Here is a 19,489-nt window from a genome sequence, read left to right as displayed (position 1 = left end):
CCACGCCACGTCGTTACGTTACGTCGCCCCACACGTCACGTCACGTTTCGCGGCCCCTTAAGTCCGCCACGTTATGCCTGCCGCGCATGTCCCATCACATCTTTGCGGCTAATGTCACGTCACGTTCTGCCTCCTCTTGGCTTCTCTGTCCGATGTATCACGTCACGCACACACACAAAAGTAAGTAAATAAATGCAAGTGGCGAGTCAGATGAATTTTTTTAAAAAACATTTATTTCAGAGGCAGAGGCAGAGAGAGATCGAGAAATAGAGATCTTCCATCTGCTGGTTCACTCCTCAGACGGCTGACGCTGGGCCAGGCTGGAGCCAGGAGCCAGGAGCTTCATCTGGGTCTCCAACCTGGGCGCAGGGGCCCAATTTTTTTTTTTTTTTTATCGCTTGTGACACATTTTCGAGTACCGAAAAAGAAACCGAAATAAGAGACTCAGGGTGTACCTCAGGTTAGGAGTAGTAGAAAAGTGTGGGCTAGGGGCTGGCGCTGTGGTTCAGCTGGTAAACGTCCTGGCCTGAAACACCGGCATCCCATGTGGGCACTGGTTCTAGTCCCGGCTGCTCCACTTCCGATCCAGCTCTCTGCTGTGGCCTGGGAAAGTAGTGGAAGATGGCTCAAGTGCTTGAGCCCCTGCACCCATGTGGCAGACTGGGAAGAAGCTCCTGGCTCCTGGTTTCGGATTGGCGCAGCTCTGGCCTTTCCGGCCATTTGGGGAGTGAAGCAACGGACGGAAGACCTTTCTATCTCTCTCTCTCTCTCTCACTGACTGTAACTCTACCTCTCAAATAAATAAATAAATCTTAAAAAAAAAAGTGTGGGCTTTAGATCAGTGTTCTACTCCCATCCCCGTCACTTTCTGGTTCTGTGAAGTTGGGCACATTACCAAATTCTGTGAGGTGAGTTTGAGTAGGTCTGCCTTATAGGACTGGTATAATATATGTAATGCCTACAAAGCATCTGCAGCTGTACTTGTGCTTCTCACGAGACTAGGGAGTGGCAGTTGTTACTACGATTTTCACCTGCAACATTACCATCCTTCCAGCTGGGATTTATTTTCATCCAGATGTGAGAGAACATGTGGCAGTCTTGGACCAAAAAGCCATAGCAACAACAACCCTTGGTGGAGGGAGGTATAGTTTCATTAGATGTACTAAGTGATAATGAGGAGAAAAATTCTGATGCTCTACCGCACAGTAAAGTAACCATAATGTCAGTGTGCTATATGCTTCTCTACAAAAATGAAAACTAGGAGGCCAGCATTGTGGTGTAGCAGGTTAAGCTGCGCTTGAGTTGCTGGCACCCCATGTAAGAGTGCTGGTTTTAGTTCTGGCTGCTCTAATTGCATCCCAGCTTCTTGCTATTTTACCTGGGAAGGCAATGGAGGATGGCCCAAGTACCTTGGCCCCTGCCACCCATGTGGGAGACTAGGATGGAGTTTCCTGGTTTCTATCTTCAGCCTGACCCAACCCCAACCATTGCAACCATTTGGGGAGTAAACCAGCAGATGGAATATGTTTCTCCCTCTGTCATTCTGCCTTTCAAATAAGTAAATAAATAATTAATTCTTTAAAAACAAAGAAAAAAGCTAGGAGATAGGATTTTGAGTGTCTCTGCTACAAAGAAGTGATAAATGTTTGAGGTCAGTGTGATTGATTTAAACATTACACTACCTGATATACACACATATCAAAATACATGTTGCCCCATAAGCATGTCCAGTATTTATGTAGCTTAAAGACATTGTCCAATTATCTTTAAAATACCTATTCAGCCAAAATTCTGCTCAGCAGTGAAAAAAGTAGTATTTCCCTCCGTCTCCTTTTAACTTCTTTATGAAGTAGAGTCTCTCACCCTCTACCATAATGACTGATAAAATAAGAACCATGGACAAGAAGTTTCATTCACAACCATTTAATTTTTCACACATTCTTGAATGTAATAATATAATCCAGGTAGAATTTTTTTTTTAATTTTATGAGAAGACTAAATGAAATAAAGCCAATCAGGAACTGATCACGTTTTACTTTTTTCCCCACTATCTTCAAATCTCAAATATTTTCCTATGAATTTTTTCACATTTCCTGATCTCTAATGCCATGTTATCTTTTTCTGGACCACCAAAGTGGTTTACAGCTTTACAATTTGTGTTTCACAAAAACAAAACTAAACCTGATGAACAGCAGTAAATGTGTGATCTATATCATATGTAAACTTAAATTCTGACTCTAAATAAACCTTCTTAAAGGAACAGCAGTTGAAAAACATGCACACAAGATTAGTCAAAAAATTATTCATGCATAACAAAAGTAACAGTTAACAGTCCTTTATAATCACAAAGTGAAGAATCTGCCTCGGACTGCACTATGGGTGAGAGCTGCTGTCAGCCTTGGCCCTGGGACCCTGACCAGCCTTGGTAATAGCAGACGTGGCTGCAGCTCTGGCTCGGGCTTTCTCTTTCTCATCGTTCACAGCCTCTTCATAAAGGCTTGGGAAGGCTGTGGGGTCAGTATTATTGACCCTGGCTAGAAACTGCAAGACTTTCATCTTGCTAGTTTCAGCATGGGCTCTGGGACCCCAAAGGAATTGGTAGCGAGGAGGATCACTGTTGGGCACCTGCTGGTACTCCAGGTATTCTTCCTGCACCAGATCTTTGGTGATGAGCTTTCGGGGCTCTCCAAAGATTAAGTGCTTCTTCCCATCATACACCCCTAAAACATTCAGGAATTCCCAAATCTCCTCCTCAGAGGCACAGTTTTCATTTAAGAATATCACCCCCAGGAGTGGCATCAGAAGCCCATTCCTGGGGAAGCCCCAGACACTACTTTGGCTCCCATCTTTGGAGACCTCTAGTTTAGGGACAAGGGTATAGAGTTGACCTTTGGGTTTGTCTTCCTGCAACTCAAGGCCAAATACCAGCTCTAGGCGCTCAGAGGCTTTCTTAAGGATCTCAGGGAAGTGCTGCCTGAACTGTCTGCTGATAATCTTTAGCAACTCTACCCTCTTAATGGGCTCTTTCAGTTTATACTTGTATAGCATGAACTGCATCAACAATCCTGCCTTTCTACTTAAAGGATCTCTGCTTGCACTCTCATGGGAGGCTGAGGCCTGGAGAGGATTTTCACTTTCCTCACCTTGTCTCTTGGCACCTTTACCAGATCTTTTGCGGGAAACATGGCCCCTACGAGTGGTGGTGGTGGGTGGGGCCCTCTGAAGTCCCTGGGGTAAACCAGAGGCAGAGGAACTGGGGGAAGCAACCCCCACATCAGCAGAGGAAGTAGAGGGTAACTCTGCATCCTCTGCTGCGGTGGCCTGAGCGCCCTTGGGCTCCTGGGTTCCACTTCGGGCCTGGCGGCGTCTCTCACGGGCACGGAGCTTGCTCTTCTGGCCCCGAGGCATGATGGCTGTGGTCAGGGACAGCAGGCAGACGTATGAGCAGGAAAGCAGGTGATGTAGACACCTGGGGGAGGGAGGATGAGATTCTGTGAGGACTCTTAAGCAGAGAGAGAGAACTTTGGCTTCAACCAAAACCCTCTTTCAGGTTGTCTGTGAGGGTGCTGCTCTAGGGATCCACAGAACTCCTGTTCAGCCTGTCCCCAAGATTCCACAGAGGAATATTAGAATTGCAAGAACGAGTCTCGGCTGTGTCCTGTCAGTCTCGCTTAGGTGTACTGGGGATGGCAGGAGGTACTCGCAGGCTTCCTGTCTCCTTTTGGTTGGGGATTTTGAGTTCACCATCAGGGTCATCATCTTAACTCTCAGCAGGTCTAATGCCACCCCCCTCTGCTACTCTTGCAGTTGCTGCTGTAGAGCTCTGTGAGAGCCGTGAGAAGGAACTGAAAGCATGTCTCAGTCTACTTCCCTGACAGGGTACACCCAGTTCTAAGAGTTCAATGGAGTCCTTTCCATCTTGGGCTCATTGGGGTCCTCACCTTCAGTTGTCACCAATTCCTTTCTCCTAAGTGGTCACCACGCTTTCTGGTGAAGGGTTGCAACTCCTTTCAATCTGAAATAAAGAAGTACTCAACTTGAGGGGATACTCGGGCTGAAAGTCCTTTCCTAAGCTTTCTAGGGATAAAAATTCCCTGGAAAGAAGCAGCACAATTTATCATGCCAGCATGCCCAGGTCTTCTAGGTTTGACAACAGGGATACTTCCCTTTTCTTTCCCAGGGTTTTGGTGGGGGGATAAGGGAGTGGTGTTTACCACTCAGAGTCAAAGCCTTGACTCCTGCAAGGGACTGAGCCAGCCTGCTGAATTGGGCCTACTCTACTAGACCAAGGTCTTCATATCCCTGAGACCATCTCTGGCAGAAATGAGAGGGCAGCTCAGTTTTGTTCTGAGCCTCCTATTGCTCACAGCAGATGTGGGCCTCGGGCGTAGCCCTCAATTCCTTTAGTGCCTGGAGTGGAAGCCAGCCTGCTCCAGAGTTGGTTTACTTTGCCCAGTAAAGGGGCACTATTCAGTATGCCCCCCTCCACCCTTTTAGGTAGAAGTCACAATAGTTTTCAGGGGCTTTACATTTAATTTACTTACGGCCTAGGTTTCTGACATTCATAGAATCAGCGCTACCTGCTAAGACCAAGGTCCCCCTACCCCACCCACCAGACTTGCTGGGCCAAACTCAGGCTAGCTGACTTCCAGGGCTTTCCTGGATTTCTGAGGGCCAGTCTCCGAGATTCGTAGATTCGGCGCTACACCATTACCACCAAGAACCCAGCTGCCCCCTCCCCCCACCAGACTTTCTGGGCCGATTTCAGACGGGCAGATATCCAAGGTCTTTCAGGGTCTCTCAAGGCTGGTCCCCGAAATTCATCGAATCAGCACTACACCAGTTAAGACCAAGGTCCCCCCTCCCCCACCCACCAAACTTTCCAGGCAAAACTCAGGCTGAAAAACCTTTAGAGGCTTCCAGGGCCTCTCAGGGCTGCACCACAGCTTAGGAAAGGCAGAATGGTCTCCTAAGCTCCTATTGAGGTGCCTCACCTTGTTTCCAAACCAGTCAAAATTCACTCTCTGCAGAACCCACGCGGAGCCTCTCCACCGGCGTTCTAAGCTTTCCGCGCGGAAGCGAGGCTAAGCCGCATCTGGCTATGGCTGCCTGAGACTTCCGGACTGATGGGCGGAGAGGCACTAGGGGACTCCAGTCTTCCGGTTATCGGTGGTCCCTGGGTGCTCAGCTTGACATCTAGCGGAGCGTGTGACTCTTCCCTCTACTGGCCAGAGTCCGACATGCTGCACATAAAGCCTTGCCCATACTGAGTCCAGAGATGAAATCTCGGGCTTAAGCCTCACAGCCCGGTAGCAGGGGCGTGGTCTGTGAGCCTTCTGCTTCGCAGAGAGGACCTCACGACCGCACCCAGGGTCCTCCTCTTGCCTCTGGTTCAAGCCAAAAACAACTTTGTTTCCACAATTGGGGCCACCCTCTTCAGACAAAGGTATTTCACTTCCTGGGATCACATAAGTACAATGAAGAGACTCCTTAGTGGTAGGTTTTTTGAAGCCCTCCAGGGCTGAAAATGGCATGGAACTCAATTTGGCAACCTTTGCTGGTGAGGTGGTGGATACCCCTCATTAGCACTTAGGGCCCTTACCTTGAGTCCTGTTAAGGCCTGGATTTTGTCTCTGCAAATATTGAGCCCTGCCCACTATTTCAAGGCCTTCATTTCTGTGAGACACTCCAGACAAATTGACAAAGTTCTTTCACCTCACAGTTCTGCCCAGACTATCCCAGGTCAGATAGCACTGAGGAAATATATGGAGCTTCTCTGTTCAGTGATGGCTGGTTCTCTCATTCTTCTTCAGGGTCCTCATCTTGACACCCGATCATTCTTGGATACTCCACTATTTGCTGACCTGAAGTTGCTCACATCAAGGTGCTGAACTTTTGGGGATCCCTGAATTTGAAGTCACAATGAACTGCATTCAGCCAGGTCTATTCTGGACCTTGAGGTTCCAACAGTCAGAATGGGACTTTGTGGGAACCCCATAGTTGTGGCTGGGGCCTTCCATCATCCTCGTTTTAGTTTCTCACCTCTATATCTATCAGAGACTGGGATACCGCCCTCTACTGGCCTAAGGTTGTCTTTCTTAGACCAAGAGCCTGAAGATGAACTGAGGAGATGCACAGCCTAACAGCTCTGCCTGGAGCTCTCTAGTTCTGACAGCAAAGGGAAACTGGCTTATGCATGACCTTCTATATTCTTGAATAGTGGTGCCCCAAATTGTCTGACTTCGTGGTCTTCTTGGCTCCTCTTTAACTAAAGGCTTCCAGGGAAGTGGCACCTCTCTGTAAATGCAATCAATTTTTCTTCTGCAAACTTTCCAGAGAAGGGGGTGCCTGTACCAGAAGTGGTATAAGATGGGAAAGCTGAAGTACAAAGCAGCAGACCCAGAACAGTTGGTGGGCTGTTAGAGAAAAAAAAATATGCTGACCTTTTCCTTCTTGCCAGTCTTAGAGTCTCATGCCAGCTGTGTTCTGATAGATATATTTTCTACAGGGAAGGGACTGTCTAGGATTATTTTGGAAGCCCCTGATATTTTGAGATTTCTTGGCATTGCATGTGTAGATGATCCTATTGTCACCAAGCATTATCATTTTTTTTAATTCATGCCTCGCATTTATTTTGCCATTCATATTATTCTGGGATTGTATTGTGACCCAGTATGTATGAGCACAGACTCCCCATTTTTATTGTCTGAAATAACATTTTCAAGAAGAAAGAAATAATTGAATTAGGAGACAGAGTCAAACTCAGATTGGAAAGATTAGGACAGTGTGGGCTTTAGATTAATCTAGACTAAGAATCCGGTTCTAGGATTGTGGCACAGCTGGATGCCCTCATGGAGCTTTCTTTGTTCTAGAATGCTGCATATGGTATGATTCCTGCTGGATTAAACGAAAAATAAATCCCACTTGGATGGATAATATCATTGGGGTTCAAATTAATTGTAGTAATAATCACCATGCTGAAATCTCAATAGTGACCAGGCACTGTGCCAGGCACTTTGCACACTTTAGCCATATTCTACCAGCCCTACAAAACAGAGATTATGAAACCCACCTCACAAACACAGAGCCTAAAGCTCACAGAATTCTTAACATGCTTGAGTTTCCATAGCTGGTAATACCTGCTACTGAGGGACTTAAAGTTTCTCAAGACACCAACATCCTTGCTCTCAGATCATTTTTATTTAATATTTTAATTGGGAACCCCCCTTTCTTATCCCTTGCCATTTTTAACCCTGTCCTGTAGGTCTGAGAAATAATTTCACTATATTTTACATGAGCTGCTCTCAACCAGTGATGTTTAAGGACAGTGGTTTAGTCATTTTTTCCCTTAACATCCCCAGTATGAACATGGAACCTTTCAAATAGCATATGGTTGATTAATATGGGGGAATATAATAGTAAACAAGAGGTCTAAATTATTACAGTTTAATTGATCCTACATTTTTGAATAAATAAAATCCAGCTCTATGTTTTCAAACTTTACATAAAAAAGGAATAAGGCAAATCAAGGATTGACCACCTGCTTTTGCTTTAGATTTTCTCTGTCTCGTGATCCTAGTGATTTGAATATGAGGTTCTTTCACACTTCCAAGAAAATACTTATTCCAATTCTGTGTTGTCTTGTATGGGTCACAGGTAAAAGAGATTAAGGATTTCATATTGGTTTTACAGCATGCCAAAACTATTATTTAAATTTCATTTAGTGTTTGTTCAAGAGAGAGAGAGAGAGAGAGAGAGAGAGAGAGAGAACTGTAATCCACTGGTTCACTCCCCCAAATGTCTGCAATAGCCAGGGCTGGACCAGGCAGAAACTAGGAGTCTGAAACTGCATCTGGTTATCCAATGTGGAGCCATCACCTACTGCCTCCCAAGGTGCACCTTAGCAGGAAGCTAGACTCAAGAGTGTTACCAGGACCCAAACTCAGGTGTTCTGATACAGGATGCAGACATCCCAAGTGGCATCTTAATCATTACACCAAACACTCTCTCCCCAAAACTCTTATTCTTAAATCTGGTAAGCAGCAATAAACATGTAACACATTTCATTCAAAAGCTTTGATTCTGAAGTTCAGTATTCCATGAGAAGGAATAACATTTGAAAAGTACTGATTCTTAGCTAAATAAGTCTGTAAGTTATCCATATAGAACAGGAACACAAAGAGAATATTGTATTGCATACTCTCTGTCCTTACCCTGACATTCTACTGCCCAGCAAATTGCTCACTTCAAACACAAAGTGAAAAATATTCCTCGGACCTCATTAACAGTAGGAGTAGTGTCTGGCTTTGGCCTGGAACTCAGATGGCCTTTGCAATAGTGCCAAGTAGTCCCTGGCTGCAACTCTGGCTCAGGTGCTGTCTTCCTCATCCCTCAAAGTTCTTCATAAGGAGATGGGAAGGCAATGTGAATGGTATTAGGGATCTTGCCCAAAACTCCAGGACTTTCACTTGCAGCTTTCATTGTGAGCTCTGGGAATTTATAGGGAGGAAGATCACTGTTGGACACCTGCTGGTACTCTAGGTACTTTTCCTGCACCAGATCTCTGGAGATAACTTTATGGGATCCCAAAAGGTGAAATATTTCTCCCCAGAATGCATATCCATTAAATTCAGCTCTTCCAAGACTGTTTTCTCAGTCATGTAATGGCCTTTCATAACAGATCCATACAGTTATCAGGAAGCTGTCCTTGGCCATGTCCTTTTCATAACTCAACCCCTCATCATAGGGAAGGTTCAGTTTTCTGAGAAGGATATAAGCATGCTCTGTGTCTTTTGCCTCAGCTCCGAAGATTGCTGCATATGCTCAGAGACACTCCTAAGGATCTCAGAAAGTGCTCCTTATACTCTTTCATGACATTCTTCAGGATATCTGTTTTTGTGGTGGTTCTTTCATTTACTTGGGCACTGGTAAATTCACCACCCAAACCACTCTGTAGTCTGGAAGGAATCTGGGCAAATCTCAGTGTCTATCAAAGCCTGCATGGTTCTCTGACTTCCCTCTTCTTGAGCTCTGAGTTCCCGTCTGATATGCTTGAAGAAGTACCTCTGGGCACTTCTGTTTGGGATCAGTGGGTCTGAAGGCGTTGCTCATTGGTACAGTGCTGTCTCTGACACAGAGGCAGGATGTGTTACATTGGTGTTAGTAGGCAGAAGTGTGTATAGGAGGCATAAGCCAAAGGGAATCACAGCCTAAGGAAGAAGAGGATATGAGTGACTTTAGCTGGCTAACTCAATTTTGCTGGCTGAAAAAGATCACTTCCACTATACTTTTTCAAGGGATTAGTGGTCCATGGCTTCACAGATCTCCTGTCTTGTCCCATAAGTTCTTGAAGGAGAGAGAGATATGGCTCTTCATGGTGTAGCCAGCCAACCATGCTGGAGACTTCCTAGGGCTCACAGTAGGGCAGGCAGATTTGGTTTACATGGCACCCCCTCTGTATAGGGTGGTTGATCCCCTCAGTTCTCATTCGGGGTATTGTGTGACTCCAGATAGGTCTTGAAACACTTCCTTTACTGACCTGAGGTCATGTCCCCCAGATCAACACCATCGCTTCTCTGAGACACTTAGGAAGAAGTGAGAGATATCCCATGTGGCCACCCCTCTCTGGGTTCCCCCCAGGGTTGATATAGTAGGGGTTGTGACTACATAGGGAACCCTCTGTTTGGAGTTGGCTAATCCCCTCACACTTCAACACTTCACTCTGAGTCCTTACCTCTATTACTGGCAGTCTGGAGTTCCTACCTCTGCCAAACTGGGGTCTTTAGAGGAAGGACCTCACCTCTTCTAGTGCCCTGAGGAGAAAATTACACAGGGCAAAAAAACACAGGGACTGTTTTATATATATATATATATATATATATATATATATATATATATATATATGATGCCTGGCAAACCTATCTCAGAAGAAGGTGAGGGGCTTCAGCTTGAATCTCTGCCTGGGTCTCCCAGATCTCACAGTGGGTACAGAGATGGCTTAAGCAGGGTTGAATACATTTTAGCTTTTTTTTTTTAAATTTTGTTTTCACTAGGTCCTAAGACTTCAACATGGAATAATTTTTGGATGTCCCTGGAAGATCCTCAGCTCCTGTTTTTCTGAATGTTTTCAATGAAAGTGTAGTGGCTCTTGGAGGGGACAGCAGTATAAGCCAGGGACATTTTCAAAACAAAATGTCTGTTTTAATGCCTATAAAGATATCTAAAGTTCAAGGACATCTCCTTTAAGCATCTTGATATATCAACTTGTCAGATGCTTTCCCAAAAATTCAATTTAGAGTCTGTGGGCCTCAACCACATCCAAAACTTGGCTTGAGATGCCTGATCAGTGAGAGACACAGCCTAAGGGTGATGTTAAATATGTGTTAACCTAGAATTCCCAAAGAATTATTTTGTAGTAGAGCAACAGAATGGAAAGTCGATACATATTTTCTCAGTGCCAAGGCCTCCAAGGGGAAAAAACAGACTAGATCTAGCCAAACTGTAGGGGACTGATAAAAACAAATGTATGAGTATAGGGCAAGTATTCAGCTCCAGTGAAGAATGAGAATGTTTGGAAGCCACAGGGGAAATACTGTCTTATGAACTGGCTTTATATAGTGGGAGTGGCAATGGAATGTGATAATGTGGAAGCTACACAAGTGCTGTAGTTTATCCAAATGGTACAGGATACTGTGTCTTTCAAAAGACCTTATTTTGGGCTCCTCTGGATGTTGGGACTGATTGTGATTGACTGTGATTAATATTCTTTCTGCCTTTATTATAATGATTACTTCAGTAGCAGAGGATACACATAACATCTATCTGGGAAGGGCCAAGGCAGGGAATGGGAACAGGGCCTCAGGGCAATGAACTAGAAGTGCCTGTAGAAGCCTAGAGGGATGCAATGGAAAATAAGTCCATTTTCTTCTGTACCGTTCAAGTAAATTAAAAACTAAAGCAGTTTCCTGGGTAAAGCTGTCACACAAACTGAGCCATTGTCTTATGGTTTGGACTTAAAGTGCACAAATAATTAAAAGTGTGCAGATAATTAGAAGTGTGTTGGTCTGGTTAAACCACTTTCTTACATGCTGTATTTCAAAGCATTATGAAATACAAGTGCAGTGAGGTTATGGCTCAAGATAATCGATATCTATAAAACAGCTTATAAGTAACATATTTAGAGCTATATTTATTGTCCCTCCTAGGTAATTTTTGTATTCGTTAGTGTCTTCATTTCACAGTGGAACAAAACTCATGAATATCATTTATATATTGTTTTAGTTACGTTCTAGCTAATTAACAAAGATGTTAAACATAACGATTTCTGAAACTTGTGCTTTGTGCATATATTTTAGCAGTGCTTCTTCAATGAGCTTTTAGAATTTTAACATTTCTCTCTATAGTATTTGGATATGTGTATGTTTAAAAATGTTATAAAATTATTTATCATAGATTGGAAACAGAGTTGTCCAATTTTGCTAAAAGTTTTTTCAGTTGAAAAGATGCAGGGTAGCCATTTACGGGGGGGGGGGGTGGTAACTTCAGGTTTTATAAGTATATGCAACCACATCCTGTTGTTTCATTATAGAACAAGAAACCAGGGCTGACGCTGTGGTGTAGAGGGTAAAGCCACTGCCTGCAATTCCAGAACCCTATATGTGTGCCAGTTCATGTCCCAGTTGCTTCTCTTCTAATCCAATTCCCTGGGAAAAGCAGCGGAGGATGACCCATGTGCTTATGCCCCTGCCACCCACATGGGAGACCTGGAATAAGCTCCTGGTTCCTGGTGTTGGCCTGGCCCAGCCCTGTTGTGACCATCTGGGGAATAAGTAGTGGGTAGAAGATTCTCAATCTCTCTCTCTCTCCCTCCGTCCCTCCCTCCTTCTCTCCCTCTCTCTCTCTCTGTTTCTGTAACTCTGACTTTCAAACAATAAATGTTAAAAAAAAAAAAAAAAACAAGAAAACCAGAACAAAATGAAAACATCTCAATGTTTAAGGGGATTTATGTTTTCTAAAATACTAGTTTTGTTTTAGGAATTTATTTTTATATTTCTTCTTACTGGCTTTTCAAGTTTATAATAAAAGGTTTTTCAAAAATATTACTACTCATTGTTTAAAATGATCATTAAAGAGAGATGGGAAAATAAGAATAACATAAATAAAAGCAACAAAAATAGCAGTATAATCACCACTCAGAGACATCTGCTATTATCAAACTATTTTTGTTTGTTTTTTTGGTGTTGGGCAATTTTGGAAGACTTAAAAAAAAGCTCAGCTTGGTATATGCAGACCACCTAGTAACAATGGCAGAATCCTACCATTTAGTTCTTTTCAGTTTGCAGATGGGTAAAGAAACTCAGCCTCAAGAAAAGAATACAGCTCTTTAAATTATTCCTCCCTAGTTTTCTTCATCGAATGCCTATACACTGCTTTGATTATTGCAAGCTTTGCATAAGCTATTTACAATGATGTTTCTTTTAAGAAAGAACCCTAGGGAGAAAATAGCAAAAAAAAAAAAAAAAATTCAAGAGCAAGAATAAACGAAACAGAAATCCACCATTAGAGAGAGTACAGACTTTGTCAGTGATTGACAGAAAATCCAATGTGGAATCTAGTTTTTATCAAACTTTAACATCCATTAAATACACAGTGGCCAGGTGACCTGCATAGATTACATATTTATTTAATGTGTTGCACTTGATGTTACATTTCTTTTTTAGAAAAAATTATTTATTTTGAAAGTCGGAGTTGCAGTGGGAGAGGGGGAGAGAGAGAGAGAGAGAAAGAAAGGGAGAGAGGGAGAGAGAGAGAAAGATCTTCCATCCCGATTCATTCCCTAGATGGCCACGACTGCCAGAGCTGGGTCAAGCCAAAGCCAGGAGTTTCTTTCAGGTCTCCCACATGGATGCAGGGGCCCAAGCACTTGCACCATCCCCTTTCACTACTTTCCCAGGCCATTAGCAGGGAGCTGGATTGGAAGTGGAGCCCATATGGATTGGACCGGTGCCCATATGGTATGCAGGTGTTGTAGGCAGTGGCTTTACCTGCTAGGCCACAATGCTGGCCCCTGTTACATTTCTGACATATGGAAGTCTAGGTCTATTGTGAAAGGAGATATGGGGCTGTAGGTTCTAGATTGTATAAATATTTATATGAGTCCAAATTGGTATATTTAAGGCTTCCCTGGCTTTAAGTTACTGTCTGAAGTTAACATTGTGTCAGCTATCTAGAAAACAAACTGTAGTCCACAATCCTTCTTTTTTTCTTTATGAATTTATTTTTTTATTTGGAAAGCAGAGTTATATATACATAGTGAGTGGGAGAGACAGGGAGAGAGAGAGAGATTTCCCATCTGCTGGTTCATACCCCAAATGACCACTACTACCGGGGCTGGGCCAGACCAAAGCTAGGATCCTAAAACTCTATACAGGTCTCCCACGTGAATGGCAGAAGCCCAAGTACTTGGGCCATCTGCTGCTGCTTTCCCAGGTGCATTAGCATAGAACTGGATCAGAAGTGGAGCAGCTGGGACACTAACCAGCACTCATATGGGATGCTGGCGTTGAGGGCTGGGGCCTAACCTGCTGTGCCATAATGTCAGCTCCACAGTCTTTCTTTTAATGGAGAAAATCACTAGATGTCTAAAAATCCAGAGCAGTATCAAATGATCAACAAAAGATGCAAGCCATTGAAACATAAATTTATAAGTTGTTAAAATGAAAGAAGTTCTATCTTACAGTACAGTAGAAAAATTTGTAATTTTAGAGCCATACTCCAGAGAGAGTGACACAAATGATGTAGGGAAAATGTCTATTTGTTTCTGTGTGTATTCAAGGGAGTAGAATGTGACATGGAAACACTGCAAATGGGCAAAATAGTAGAGAGCTGGGAAGATGGTAGGTTCTTTCAAGTCCCTCAGCATTGGCTATGGGAGACCAATGGATAACAGACTGTGTGACCTTAAAAAACAGTGGTTTCTGCCCCACTCTGGCAATAACCATTACCCTGAGAGTTTATTAAGAATACAGATTTTGGGTCCAGCACTGTGGCATAGTGGGTAAAGCTGCTGCCCGCAGTGCCGGCATCCCCTGTGGGTGCTGGTTTGAGTCCTGGCTGCTCCACTCCCAATCTAGCTCTCTGCTATGGCCTGGGAAAGCAGTGGAAGATGGGGCCCCTGCACCCACATGTGAGACCTGGCTCCTGGCTTTGGATCAATGCAGCTCCAGCTGTTGCGACCATTTGGGGAATGGACCAGTGGATGGAAGACCTTTCTCTCTGTCTTTGCCTCTGCCTCTGTAACTCTGCCTTATAAATAAATAAATAAATAAAGAGAGAGAGAGAGAGAGAGTACAGATTTTCAGCTCTTTTCCAATAGGGGTCCTGTGATCTAGATTTTAAAAAGAAGCCTCAAATGATTCTGATTAGAAGCCAAATTTGAAGCCATTCTATCGTCCATACTGATATTTTGTTAGCACTTCATTAAAAAGCATCAAAGTCTTAGAAACTATGGTTTTCCCAGATGATAAAACTATATTGTACACTTAAATTCAAACATACTAATCAGAAGGTCATAGAAAATCCTAGTACTTCTATAAAAATGGTGGCCATTTTTCTTTTCTTTTTTTTAGATTTATTTATTTATTTGAAAGGCAGAATTTGAGAGAGAGAGAGAGAGAGAGAGAGAGATTGATCGATCTTCCATCTGCTAATTCACTCCCCAAATGGCTGCAACAGCTGGAATGGGGCTGATCTGAAGAAGCCAGGAGCTTCTTCAGGGTCTCTCACTTGCGTATAGGAGCCCAAGCACTTGGGTCGTATTTTGGTGCTTTTCCAGGCACATTATGAGGGAACTGGATTAGAAATGAAGCAGCCGGGATCTGAACTGGCACCCATATGGGATGCCAGCGCTGAAAGTGGCAGCTTTACCCACTACACCATATCACTGGCTCCTTGGTGATAATTTTCAATTGCTGAGCTATTCTTCAGTAATGAGCCTCAAACTGGCCAGTTGTGTCAGGATGAATGAAATAAGACTAGCTCAAAATGTTAGGCACTATTAGTATTTATAATTTTTGGTAGGGAAGAATAAAAATTGGTTTCAGGTCACATATGATATTCTTTTCCACTCATTTTTAAGGCTTCTCTGTATAATTTATTAATTTCTTTCCAGTTCTGTACTACAGGTTATATATATAGGTTACACTTAAGCTGTTGCTTAATTATTCAATACACCTTTTTCTTGTTTCTCAAATGAATTTGCAAGAGAAACCTAGACTTTTAGTTCCTTAATATCCAGAGCATTTGATTAAATGTTGTAAATGCAGAAGACCCTCAATAATGACTTATTCAATAGATTTTTTAAAATCATTGAATTTTCACAATTGAGGGAAGTATATATACTGTACACTATTTAATTCAGTAGTGATTAGCCATATTTGGCTATTTAAATAAATCAAAATCAAATAAAAATTGAAATTCTCTTCTTTAGAATTCAGTTGTACTACACACATTTCAAGTGTTTATTAGTCATATATAGGTTATATATAGGTTACATTTAAGCTATATTAATTATTCAATACACCTTTTTCTTGTTTCTCAAATGAATTTCTCAGATGAATTTCTCAAATGAAAAAGTGGTACCTCCTTCCATCCCTCCATTCTTCCCTGCCTCCCTTCCATCGTTCCATCAGTTATTCACTATTTTAATATGTATATATTGGGTTCCTTCTAATGAGCCAGAGCACTTACATTATAGCTATACTGGTGTATAAAGTGTAATTAATTATCCCTGCCCTCAAAGAGTTGATGGTCTAGCTAATAAACTATTTAGTATGTACAGTGACTAAACAGCACATTTTTAATAGAAAAATACTTAGGTATTTAATACTTGTAATATATAGGGAATTTGCATATGTTAACCACACTAACCTTTTCAATAAACTGCAATGTAAATCTCCATATTACCGATGAGAATATTAAGTTATCAAAGTTTTAATATAACTAGTACCAAGGCCATATTGATATACAATTGGTAAACATTTGGACTGTCATCCTCTAGAAAGGTTCTTGTTTATCCAAAATATGGAGCACATGTGGTTAAGTTTTTGGGTATGTTTGGTTTTTGTTCTTCTTTATTCAAACTTTCATCTCAACCATTATCACTAACACCATGTGTTAGTAAAAACATGACATACTATAAAAGTATCCAACTCCTATCACTAAGAAGTTTATAAGCTACTGTGGAAATAAAAACACAGATAATAACACAAAATGATGAATGTTTGTTTGCAAATAATTATAAGAACAAAAGGAAGGGGCCTGCACTGTGGCATAATAGGCTAAGCCTCTGCCTGCAGTGCCTGCATCCCATATAGGTGCTGGTTCATGTCCTGGCTGCTCCTCTTTTAGTCCAGCTCTCTGTTTATGGCCTGGGAAAGCAGTGGAAGATGAACCACATGCTTGGGCCCCTGCCACTCATGTGGGAGACTCAGAAGAAGCTCCTGGCTCCTGGCTTTGGATTGGCCCAGATTCGGCCATTGCTGCCATTTGGGGAGTGAACCAGTTGATGAAAGACCTTTCTCTCTGTCTTTCCCTCTGCCTCTCAAATAAATAAAATCTTAGGGAAAAAAAAAAAAGCAACAAATGGGAGCATACAGTTATCTCAAATGGCCTAGGGGTGATTAGGGAAAGTTTCAATGAGAAAGTGGCACTTACTTTGGGAAACTGCAAGAAAGTCTTTCCTAGAACTTGCCACAAGTAAAAAGTCACTCTTCTTTGATGGTTATAATGACAGGTGAATTGGCTGTCAAATCCTTGATCTTGGTTTGCAGCCCTGGAGACTAATTGAGACATATGCTTCTCTCAAACTGTCCAGTATAGAAACTAGTTTCTATTTATTTATTTGTTTTTAATTAATAGACTTTATTTCTTAGAAGTATTTTACATTTACAGAAGATTTAAAGTACAGAGAGTTTTCATATCCTGTATCCTTGATAGTTTCCACCATTACTAACATCTTGCGTTGATGTGCTGCATTTATTACAACTGATGAACTAATGTTGATAAATATTATTAAGTAAAAGTTATAGTTTACCTAAGGAAACTCTGTTAGTTGCATGAATGTGCGATGGCATGTATTTATGATTACAGTATCAACAGGGCACTTTCAGTGCTCAACAATCCTGTACTTTATTTATCCCTCCCTTCAATTCCTAGTTTATTGAGAATTGTTTTGTTTTTAAAGTCATGAATGAGTGTTGAAATTTGTCAAATTTTTTATGCCTCTACTGATATGTTTGTAGGATTTTTGTCTTTAGCTTGAGATATAATAGATTGCATTGATTGGTTATCAAATATTGAACTGACCTTACGTACCTGGAATAAATCCCATTTGGTCATAGTGTATAGTTCTTTCTTCTATTTTTAAAATTTGATTTGCTAATATTTTCCTGAGGATTTTTGCACCTATATACAAACATTGGAAATATTAGCCAGGGGCCGGCGCTGTGGCACAGTGGGTTAAAGCCCTGGCCTGAAGCACCGGCATCCCATATAGGTGCCTGTTCTAGTCCCGGCTGCTTCTCTTCCAATCCAGCTCTCTGCTATGGCCTTGGAAAGCAGTAGAAGATGGCCGAAGTCCTTGGGCCCCTACACCCGTGTGGGAGACCTGGAGGAAGCTCCTGGCTTCGGATCGGCACAGCTCCGGCCATTGCAGACGACTGGGGATTGAACCAGTGGATGGAAGACCTCTCTCTCTGTCTCTACCTCTCTCTGTAACTCTGTCTTTCAAATAAATAAAATAAATCTTTAAAAAAAAGAAAATATTAGCCAGTAATTTTCTTCTCTTGTGATTTCTGCCTGATTTTGTTTTAGGATAGTGTTATCCTCAGAGAATGAGTTAGAAGGTATTTACCCTGCTTCTACTTTCTGGAATATTTTGGAGAGAAATCAGATCCTTTTTTCATTGATATTCAGTGAAATTCACTGGTGAAACCATCTGTGAACTTAAGCTTTGTATTTGAAAGGTCATTAATCATTAATTTACTCTCTAAAAGGTAAAGGCCTATTCAGATTATTTACTTCTCCTTGTCTTAATTTTGGCAGATGTGTTCTTCAAAGAATTGATCAATTTAGATAACTCTAAATTATCAAATTTGTGAGCATAGAGTGGTTCAAAATTTCCTTTTGTTAGCCTTTTAATATCTATAGAAACAGTAATGACAGCTCTTCTGTCATTTCTGATATTAGTACTTTGTGTTTTCTCTATTCTCCTTGGCTAACATGACTAGAAGTTTATCAATTTTATTGATATTTTCAAAATGGCAACTTCTGGTTTTATTGATTTTCTCTATTGTTTTCCTATTTTAATTTCAATTACTTCTGCCAGGATTTTTATTATTTCTTTTCTTCTGCTTATTTTGGACTTAATTTGCCTTCTTTTTATATTTTCCTAAGGTAGAAGTTTACATTATTAATTTTAGATCATTTTTCTTTTATAATATATGCATTCAATGATATAAATTATCTTCTAGATATTGCTTTTCTGCATCTCACTAGCATAAGTTTTGTTTTAATTGCCATTTAATTCAAAATATTTTCTGAATTTCTGATGAGACCTGTTTGGCTCATGAATTACTTAAAAGTGTGTTATTTAATTTTCAAATATTTTGGGATTTCCAAACTTCCTTTATGTTACTGATTTCTAGTTTAATTCAGTTGTGGTCCAAAGGCTTACTTAATGATGTCAATTTTTTGAAACCTGTTATTTTGTGGTCCATAATGTGGTCTATATTATTGAGTGTTCCATATCAGTTGGGGGAATGCGTATTTTCTTCTTGGATCAATTATTTTATGGATGTCAGTTAGATCGTCTGACTGATTGAGTGAGTTCAACAATATCCTTACTGATTTTCTGTCCATTGGAACTCTCAATTACTGATAGAGGGGTGTATTTCAATGCTCTCTTCTTAGGTGTATGCACATTAAGGATTGTTATGTGCTATCGGAAAGTTGACACATTTATCATTATGTAATGCACCTCTTTATCTTTAAAAAGCTTTCTTCCATGGAAGGCTTGTTTGCCTAAATTTAATGTAGCTACTTCTGGGGCAGGCAACATGGTTTAGCCAGTAAAGCTGCCACTTGTGACACCTGCCTCCCATATGGGTATGGATTTATATCCCAGTTCCTTCACTTCAGATCCAGCTTGCTGCTAATGGCCTTCAAAACACAGTGGAAGATGGACCAAGTGTTTGGGCCCCTGCCACCTGTATGGGAGACCTGGATGAAGCTCCTGGCTCCTGGAAGTGGAGCAGCTGGGACTCAAACAGGTGCCCATATAGGATGCTGGTGCTGCAGGCCGGGGCTTTAACCTACTGTGCCAGAGCACTGGCCCACTGCATCTTTATATTTAAAGTGACTTTCTGATAGAAAACATCTAGTTGGATTTTGTTTATTTCATCCATTCTTCTAATCTCTTTGTTTTGTAACT

At 41.7% G+C, this 19,489-nt stretch overlaps 1 protein-coding gene and 1 long non-coding RNA gene across 2 annotated transcripts; one reads left to right on the top strand and one right to left on the bottom strand.

Annotated features, from left to right (window-relative positions):
• Positions 1 to 21: 21 nt before the first annotated feature.
• On the top strand, positions 22 to 17,783 carry LOC149119562 (uncharacterized). Its single transcript, XR_016228322.1, has 3 exons — positions 22 to 180; positions 5,814 to 5,884; positions 17,594 to 17,783. It is a non-coding gene; the product is annotated as an uncharacterized LOC149119562 (long non-coding RNA).
• Positions 1,971 to 5,262, bottom strand: LOC100353306 (melanoma-associated antigen B2). The gene is made up of 3 exons (XM_017350025.4): positions 4,995 to 5,262; positions 3,942 to 4,015; positions 1,971 to 3,469 (listed from the first exon to the last, which is right to left on the bottom strand). The coding sequence occupies exon 3, from the start codon at positions 3,406 to 3,408 to the stop codon at positions 2,374 to 2,376; it is 1,035 nt and encodes a 344-aa protein (XP_017205514.1). The 5' UTR covers positions 3,409 to 3,469; positions 3,942 to 4,015; positions 4,995 to 5,262; the 3' UTR covers positions 1,971 to 2,373.
• Positions 17,784 to 19,489: the final 1,706 nt, after the last annotated feature.

The sequence above is a fragment of the Oryctolagus cuniculus genome, chromosome X (assembly GCF_051225735.1).
Source record: "Oryctolagus cuniculus isolate XC-2025 breed Fujian yellow rabbit chromosome X, ASM5122573v1, whole genome shotgun sequence".
Lineage (NCBI taxonomy): Eukaryota > Metazoa > Chordata > Mammalia > Lagomorpha > Leporidae > Oryctolagus > Oryctolagus cuniculus.
This window is presented reverse-complemented; position numbering and strand designations above follow the sequence as displayed.